Source organism: Varanus komodoensis, unplaced genomic scaffold (genome assembly GCF_004798865.1).
Source record: "Varanus komodoensis strain SLA01 unplaced genomic scaffold, ASM479886v1 scaffold665, whole genome shotgun sequence".
NCBI lineage: Eukaryota > Metazoa > Chordata > Lepidosauria > Squamata > Varanidae > Varanus > Varanus komodoensis.
The window spans coordinates 21,309-30,789 of record NW_025336303.1 but is presented as its reverse complement, the minus strand read 5'-3'; the positions used below and the strand labels follow the sequence as shown (position 1 = coordinate 30,789).

The 9,481-nt window shown below is 47.6% G+C and overlaps 1 protein-coding gene across 1 annotated transcript in view; it reads right to left on the bottom strand.

The window, feature by feature from the left end:
- LOC123033709 (calcium-activated chloride channel regulator 3A-1-like) overlaps positions 1–4,047 on the bottom strand; it is a gene marked incomplete at its 3' end in the record, with an annotated part of 11,775 nt that extends 7,728 nt beyond the window's left edge. Inside the window, exons 1-5 of the mRNA XM_044450449.1 lie at positions 3,833–4,047; positions 3,320–3,460; positions 1,851–2,001; positions 947–1,055; positions 458–626 (exon numbers count right to left, since the gene is read on the bottom strand). Of these exons, the coding sequence (XP_044306384.1) occupies positions 458–626; positions 947–1,055; positions 1,851–2,001; positions 3,320–3,460; positions 3,833–3,988 (726 nt within the window). The remainder of the gene's footprint in view (positions 1–457; positions 627–946; positions 1,056–1,850; positions 2,002–3,319; positions 3,461–3,832) is intronic.
- Positions 4,048–9,481: the final 5,434 nt, after the last annotated feature.

Genomic DNA, 9,481 nt, shown 5'->3' with positions numbered 1-9,481 from the left:
ATGAAGAATCCCTAGTGGTATCTTGGTGAGGAGGTTGTGATGGGCTGTGACAGGATCCTCTGGGCGCAAAGTGAGGGCGATCTGCAAGCCCAGCTATGGTGACAGGGCTGGAAGGTGGATGGGAGAGCTGAGCACCACTGCTGCCAAGCGTGCCTCCATCAGAGACTGGGGGAGGGTCTCAGAGAAAGAGGGGATGCAGAACTGGAGATGTAAGCACTGACCCTCAACAGCCAATCCCTGCCCAGCACAAGAGGGAACAGGAAAAACTCTCAGGAAGAAAATACAGGAATAGGAAAAGCATCTGAAGAGGTGCATTTCTATTAGCTGCAAGAGTTCAAACTACACTCTCTTAAAGTCATACTTAAAAGTGGCCATGCACAGTTCCTTGTATTTTGGAAAACGGACACTGGATCTGAATGATTCCTGTAATTGTCTGGCTGACAGAAGTCATACTTACAGAAGGCAGACTTTGCATGTACATTATTGATGCTGCAGTATTTTGCTGTTTGTCTGGAATGAACTGGCATCCAGCCTCATACAGCTGAGTTCGGTGTTCGAGTTTGCAGTCTCTGAGCGTTCCTGAACTAGTTCGGAGCTTATATTGGCCAGTGATGCTAGCTGAGCACCTAAGCAGCATTAGAGACACAGAGAGTTAGCCAGCCAGGAGTTGATACCAGCGGGTAGAAACAGTACTATGTTGGTCTGGATACATTATCTCCTCCCCATGAAGACAAGGCTCATTATGAACAAATGGCTGGCACATTTAAGCGATGGTCATACACAGTTATAGAGCTTGCCATGCCATTACTGCTGGAGGAGCTCACCATGAGTACTACCAAATTACAGCTTAATCCCATGGACTGCTGCACACACACACGCAACGGAACAAACAGACCCGAGGCAACCAGCACCTGGAAACACACGTGTTACAGACATGCTTTCGTACCTTGTTGCTTCAGCCTTGTCTTGCCCAGTTGTATAGAAAGGTGCATCAATATTATATTCATCAAAGACTCCCCATCTGAGATGAGCCCACTCATGGACAAAGACCCGGCCTGCAGAAAAGCAGTTATTACCTACTTGTAATACTTAGTTACTTAGGTAGCTTAGATGCACGGTGCCAGGTTAGGTAGTGATTAGATTATCACCCAGGGACCAAAATAATATGCTATTGTACTTCTCCTGTGCAAGAGATCCCTGCATTGTTCGCCTTGGCTTTGTATGTTTTAAGTTTGTTGTTAATGCCGTCAGATTAAGGGGTGGTATGGAAAGAACAGTGCATTATGTGGAAACTTTAATCAGAGACACGACCAGCCAAAGGCATTTTGTTGCTCGGGTCATAGAACAGGATGGTGCCCTCACCCCGTTCCATGTGTGGAAGGTCAACAGACTGGAAGTCCAGTCTAAGTTCAGGGCTGGCAGTGGGACAGCCTGCTCCACCAACTCTGAGCGGAGCAGACATAGGAAGGTAAAGAGCAGGATACACAGCCCTGTCCTCCAACGCCTTGCAAGTCCCAGCACCTGCCACCTAAAGGTAGGGCTGACCTGATAGCCCATAGTCTGGAAGCACGTGGTGCAGTAACCGGGCTGAAGCTGGTCGAGGGCTGGACTGGCTCGGCCCAGGAAGACTGCTTTTGAAAATGCACTGATGAACCTAACATGCAAACATTGCTGATTCCTATGTAAATGTAGGTCCTTTCAGACTTTAAAAGAAACCCTTAAGTTTAGGGACAGTACTGCATAAAATATATTCTATCACTGCTATTTCTTACTCCATTATCTCCATTATCAACATTTTAACTATCCAATATTCTAATAAAAAAACGGAAATTTGAATTAACAGATACTACCTCGTGATCCATAAACCGCTTGTAAATTGTCGTTTGTCAGGAAGTTAGGTGTAAAATGAATGTATCGCCCCTGTTCCCCACACCCTCCATACTGCAAGGTGTAGGGATCATCTCCATATTTCAGGAAGGGGTCAGCTACTATGGCATCTGCCTAAAATAAAACAGGGCCTGATTTAAAGATCTCCAAGAAAAGAAATGGCAAGAACTTTTAAAATTCGCACACAAGTGGCAATGGTTGCTGGGGGGAAATTTCCTATTAGAGAGGCACACGAACTTCTGAGGACCAAGAACTGCCCCCTCTTATGTCTGTTGAGGGACTGGGGGCTTCATATGCATGAAGCACCTATGTACACATTTCCACACATATGCCCACTTAGAGGCATTCAGAGAGAGAGGGAGAGGGAGAGGGAGAGGGAGAGGGAGAGGGAGAAACACACGTTCCAACAAATGTCCTACTGCAGCTGGGATCCCTCCCTTCCTTTAAGCTGTGTAATCCATGGAACATGCATTTCACCTTAGACATAAATCTCAGTAGTAGGGTAGCCACCTGTGGATGGCCAGGAAAGAGGTCAAAAGGGGACACCAGGGTGCAAAAAGTGTTCATATGCTGATTTATATGTCTGGAAACACATTTAGAAATAATGTGTGTCTTTATTTATCTAATGTCTCTACTGCTAAACAGCTGAAGCTCTCCAGGCAGTGAACAACCATAGTAAAGACAATACAATACAATATGCCTTAAACAGCAAAATCTCATAAAAGTACATTAAAGATTAAAACCTTATTTGAAATCACGTTTTTACAAATGAAGAGCTAGAAGCAGAGCATACTGCTAGGCCTGCAGAAAAACAGCTGTCAGTTCCCCACTGCCACCCCCATGTGCTACCTGGAATGGGGAACTGCCTCATCCAAGAGGACCCTCTTCACCTGGCACTGAAAAGGTACTAATGTTGGTGCCAGGCAGGCCTTGGTGGGGCGCTCCCGAGGTCATTCCAGGACTCGGGCGCCACCACGCAAAAGGCTCTCCACCTTGTTGCCACCAGCCAAGCTTGCCTTGCAGGTGACATTCAGAGCAAGGACTCAGGTGCTGAGCATAGTGTCTGGATACACTGTGGTTGGTGGAGGCATTATGTCAATTTTCATGGTCCCAAGACACAGTATTTTTTAGTTTAAACAGAACAATTATTATAATTTAGGTTGAAATATAATCTAGCTCAGCATAGTGTAGAAGACATTGGCCAAGTGACCTACATCATACAGTCACAATTGTAAAACTTAAAAAGAAAGTTGCAGGGCTACTAGAATTGGCCTAATCCTTCTTTAAAGCCATTATAACTTCCATAAGAACAAATTGTGTGCAGCCCAGTTCTGAGGACTTGTGCTCAGGAGTCCCATGGTATTCAAAGTATTTGATTTCCACTAACCATTGTATCAGATTGCAGGTGTATTGCAGAATACTCCACACTTACCTTTTCATAGGATTCTGTGGTTACTGGTTTATATTTTGGCATGGATGTCCATTTCAAAGGAATTACAACTTTTACTGCCTTGAAATAAAACCTTTGCTTTGAAGCATTGAAGAGATAGACAGAAGCCTCTCTGACCATAGCCTAACAGAGAAAGAAAACAAAGGGCATGTTTTGGGTTCTAGAGCAATGTTCAGTCTGTTTCTGCTATTTGCATTTGGATCAATAAAACTGGCGTTTGCACACCGCACATCATTTTATGCAACTATGCCAAGTCTCACTTTTTTTTTCTAGAACATGACAGACTGACTAGTACAGTGAACAAGAGCACACCAAACTGCAACATTTTGCTGCAGATCCTCCCTGAATAAACCTGTAAAGCTGGTGGGAGATTTCCTGTAGCAGCCTAGAACTTTTATGGTGACAGAATGCAAGCTGAACTCTCTCGCCTGCCACAATTCTCTCAAGTAACTAAGGCTCACACTGCCAAGTTCCTATATGATTTTACAGTCTTACCTTTATGCTGGCAATTATTTTGTCATCTTCTGGTACTCCAGGATTAATGGCAATGACAATGTCTTCAAATCCTCCATTGTTGAGCTTTATCATGGTACCTGTTGCCCCATTCAGCAGCTCCAGCACCATTACAAGTAGCCACCAATTAATCACCATCCTTGCCTGGGCTGCTCACACCAACCTCACTGACAGGACAAATGGCACCGAAGGGTTATTTATACATGTGCTTATAGATGCATTCACACAGAGAAAACTCCTGCATGTTTATCACAGGACTTTGTTCCATCAAGGAAATTCAACTCTTTGTTAGTGGCAATATTTTGTTCAGTTATATGTTAACCACCTGAAGGAATTTTTCAAGAATGTCATAGCTGAATCAAGCTTGCATTTCCTTGTTCTGCTTTTATCATAACTACATTATAAGCATTTGTTAAATAGCTGAAGCGAATCATAGCAGCAGTTTGGAATGTCTATCTGTCAATCAAATATGTCTGTGGTCAATGGACATTACATCAGAAATTATGTCTGTTTGTCCTTCTGCCTGTCTATGAAATTGTATGCCTTTTCTCTGTCTCAATGTGCCCTTAAGGACTGAGCCCTTAAAAGCTCCAAAGCCTGAACAAGTCTTCTCAGTGCCACACCTGCTCATACCGTTTCAGCATTTGGTAAAACATGCATTCAAAGAGGAGTTCTCTTTTTCTGAAGAAACCACTTTGCTCTAACAGAATTAGCAAGAACTTTGATCCAGTAGAATTATCAGCTTGTATGTGAGCTGACACAGCTGAACTTTGGGTAGGAGAGCAGCACTGGCAGCTTGCTGAGTATGACTAAGAAGGTGCAGCTCCGGCAGCAGGACGCTGCGGCTCTTCTGGTGGGGCAACTGCACCCATGGGGAATCCTCCCCATACACATCTCATCTGTGGGGAAGGGAAACGTTCAGTGAGGACGCGTGGGGAAAGCATCATCCACAGGAGCCTGCCCTGGGCCTGGGCACCTGCATGTACCCCCTTCTTGAAGTCCCAGCTTCTAGTACTTGACCTGCCACTTGTCCCCATTCCTGATAACAAAGCAAAGGATGATGTGATCACTCACATCCAGAGCTCCTCAATCTGCAACCCATTTATCAGCTGCTCCTTGTTGGTCAATACCAAGTCAAAGATATTTTCCCGCCTTGTCACTTCCCGGACTCTCTGCATGAAAAACCCTCCCTCTATAGTATCTAGGAAGTGATGTGACCTGGCCATCACCACTGAGTGAGTCTCCCAACTAATATCTCAGAGGCTGAAATCTCTCATAATTACCATGCCCCTCCCCTGAGGTATCCTCTGAAGCTGGTCTGTCAGGGCATTGTCCAGGGTCTCAAGCTGACATGGAGGGCGATAACATACCTCCACTGTCAGGTCTCTCCCCCTGTGGAAACCCCTTAGTTTCACCAGACCACCTCTACCAGATCCCCGTCTGCACCACAGTCTGCCTCATTGCATCCTATCCCTCATTAAAAACCATGATTACAGTTCATCAATTAAATTAATTATTTAATGTCACAACCCAGTTACAAGCAGAGGGAGAAGAGGAAATCAGCTGGTGCAGATCGCACTATCATCAGGTTTTAAAAGCAGGAGTTGAGAGATCTTTGCAAGATGACAGTTTTTGCTTGCACCGAAACAAATATAGTGATGGCACAAGGCAGGCCTCCTCAGGAAGCCCACTCCAAAGCTTGTGGGCAATTACTGAGAAGCCCCTATGAAAAGCCATGCCTTTTATTTCCTTTAGGGATGTCTCTTTCAGAAGGACTCATTCCTAGATCTCAATAGGTGGATAGCAGTATATTGGTAAAGAGGCCCTTCCAGTAGCCAGTCCCAAACCATTTAAGGCCTCGTATGTTCAAAGAAGTACTTTAAATTGGGCCTGGGCTTTAAGTGGGAACCAATTTAATTTATGCAGAATTGCCTGCGATTTGGGGAACAAGTCTGAATGCTGCCTGACTGAACCCTCCCTCATTTGATCCACGACACAGCCTGGAAACCCCTTAAACTCCTGGGAAGTGCTCTTCTCACACTGGAAGAGGCTTTTGTTTCCACCTACCCCAGGATCCCATCCCGACAGCAGTTGGAGCACATTGAGTTAGCACTTGGGGACCTCCATTGCAAGGGCTTGCAGGGAACCTGCTCACGCTGCCAGATCTTTTTCCTCACCATGAGCTGAACTAAATATAGGACAGCATCACATCTTCCAGAAGGTGGACATTAAGAGTGGCTGAGACAGGGGTGTTGTCAGCATGCTGGGACAGGCCCTTGACTGGGCTATACCAGTTCAGGTAGGCATGGAGTCATGTCACCAAACTCCCTCAGTGCAGAAAAGAGTGAGAGAGAGGGAGAAATGGCCAGAGTGGGGCATGGGCAGGGTCAATTGTGGCTCGCCTGGGGAAGCAGGCAAAGCGCTGGAGAACTCAAGGCGACTGATCCCTGTAATGTTCCGGTTTTTGTAGACCAAGATCCCTGCCCTCCCAGCCTACATCCCTTCCTGCCTGCCTGCTTCTCATTTTTTCTCCCTTTCATTCCCTCCCTCCTTCGCCCCTTCACCTTAACCCTATTCATAACCCCTTCCTGATCCCCACTGCCACAACTCCCCCCCACACCAAATCTAGCCAGGATGCATCTCTCCAATGCCCGTGCACCAGGGGAAGTGCCCTGCAAGTGGCCAGAGGACCAGCCTGCCCGGAAGCAGCAAAGAAACCAGGAGAGAGTGCAAGGCATGACTTCAAGAGGGCACATCAGCACAGAAAAGCCTTGCAGAGGCAGAACGTGCCCAAATTTATCGCAGCCTTTGCACAGTCTCTGAAACTGCTTTCCATGTAGCAAAAGACTCTCCATCCAGACAGTGTTTTGCAACACTCGTGGCCCTGGATTCAAATTTCTTGTTTACTGCCCAGGAAGCTGCGGCATTGAGCACCGGAGAAATAAATATGAACCTTAAGAAACAGGTTTTGTTCCTCCCAGGCAAACAGGATGACAAAGAAAGGAGCCATGGCCTCCGCAACTTGCCAGATCCAGATATGCCCTTCCCAGCTTCCCCAAGGAAGAGAGATGTGTCCTCCTTTGCTCTTCCCAGCCAGAGCAGCCAGTGTCCAGTGCAGCCTGCGAACCCCCCTCCAGGCGCTGAGTGTGCCAGCACCACAAGTCTCATCGTCCCTCAAGGAGGCGCCAGAGAAAGCAGCTCAGAGAGTTCACAGGCCTCCCTGTCCCCAAGCAGAGCGAAGGTTCTCTGAGCAGGGCTGGACTGTGAGTGATGGACTCCGGACAGCAGCCCAGCTCAGATCTGGTGCTGATGGTCCACACATGCCCGAGAGCCTCTGGGAAGGGAGAGGAGGTCACCGTGGGTGGCGGGGGCCGGACTGTGACTGCCTTGCTCAGGCCCGCAGCCCACGCCCCTGACGGAGCGCATCCCTTGGCAAGCCTGCCTTCCCTGGGCACTGCTCATTCTGTACCACAAAACGGGTGGCAAAGAGTCTCCAGCAGTGGAGACCGGCAAACGCTGTGTCTCTGCCTGAGACTGACACACAGCACACCGAAACAAGTGCAAGCTGGCTGCACAACTGGGAGAAAAAGTGCGAGGGCTTGCGTGGTGCGTGTCCACCTTCAGTGGACAGGAGAAGGTGAAGAGACCCTGGGCAGAATGGCAGAACTGCAGGAACAGTGGGAAGCACCAGAGAAGCAAGGTGAGCACATGAAGCAGCTGTGGAGGAGGCGGAGTTGCGGAAAGCCAATGAAGAGGGGAAGGGTATCAGTTTGGAGCTGAAGGATCAGAGGACGCCCTGCATGAGTGGAGCCACCAGAGCTAAGCAAATGCCTTCTGCCCCTGGACAGTGAGGCTGGAGGACAGCCTGCCAAGCAGGAAGTACAAGGGAAGCAGGATGATGGGGAGCCAGACACAGGAGGCCAGTTGACTCAGAAGAAAAGGAGCGTGGGCATTGTGGGGGACCCCGTGCTGCAAGGGATGGAAGCACGAGTGTGTTGCCCTAGAGCTCAGATAAGAGGTACGACCGAAGGATTGCCAAAGGCCGTAGCTCTTTCTCCTATTCCAGAGAGGCACACAAGAATGCAAAGGCAGTAGTAGATGATGGCTTCTGCACCATAATTCCACTAGGACCCCAAAAGTGTCAGGCCATAAAGCATACAGTCTTCGGCATCTATACACTGATGGCCAGAATGGGGGAAACTAACAGAGTGAACTTGAGCTGTTTGCCCATGAAGGAAAATGCAACTTGATAGGGATTGGTGAAACACGGTTGGGGTCAACCGTCCAGGATTAAACCACAGACTTCTTCGAAAAGAGCAGACCAGAAAGGGTGTGGAGTTGCATTCTGTGTTCAAAGCCCTCATCCCTGCACTGAAATGCAGGAAGATGAGCCTGGCAGCCCCAAGGAGAGCATCTGGGGCAAACGAAAGGTGCCAAGGACCAAAGGAACATGATAATCAGAGGACTGTGTCTGCTTGATGTAATCCTGAATCATGGGGATGCCTTAGTGGATAGCGTGGATGTCACGGGAAGTTACAGGAGCTCTAGGTGATCATGACAAGGTGAATGCCTGATTTTCAAGGAAGGCGTGGAATCATGCACATTATTCTCCAGCTCTTGGGAAGGCAGATTTCATTAAATTCAGGACAGTCATAAGTAAGGTCCTGTGGCAAGTGCAAGCCGAGTTGCACGGGATGTTCCTAAAAAGCTAATTTTAAAGACACAAAGAAACAATTCCAACAGAAACAGGAAAACAGAAGACAACAGTTTTGAGGTGCCCAAAAGCTTGACAGGAAGTGGAAGGCCAGACTACTGAAGAAAAATACAGGCAGGTAGCTACCTTGGTCTATGCCCATTCTCCAGCACTTAGGAAAGAGGATTTCAATAAATTCAGGACAGTCATAATAAGGTCCTGTGGCAAGGTCCCCTAAGAAAGCAGGCCAAGTTGTGTGGGGTGTTTCTAAAAAGCTAATTTTAAAGAAACAAACAATTCCAACAGAAAAGGGAGGAGAGAACGGAACAGAAGAAATGAGTATGGTTCCAAAGTTTTGAGGAACCTGTAAGACAAAACCGGACACCTACAGGAAGTGGAAAGTCAGGCTGCTGAAGAAAAATGCATGCAGGTAGCACAGAAATGCAACTATGACATCAGGAAGGCTAAAGCTGAGAATAAGCTGAGGCTAACAAGGGATGCTGAAAAAGTACCCAAAGAGCTTTTTCAGGTGTGTGCACAGTAAAACCCAAGAAAGGAAACGGTGGTTCATAATGGGGATAACAAAGGAAAGATGACAAAGGAAAGGCTGAAGTGCTCAGTTCCTTCTTCTGCTCATTCTTCTCCCACAAACAGGGCTGTGATGCCCACACCCCTATACTTCAAAATGAAGTACAAACTGAAGAGACGGATTGAAACCTGAGATTTACACGGTAACGTACCACCTCATTACTTTGAACAAATTCGAATCTCCAGGGCCTGATGAACTCCATCCTGGGGAAGGAGCTCCTCCAGAACTCCCCCCCGGGGTCGGTGCACAGCTTGGATGGCGCCCCGAAATGCCTATGCACCTCAGCCCCACCTGTTGAGCCACTTGTGATCACAGGGCTCGGAGCAGAGCCCCTGGAGTCCAGTTTGGA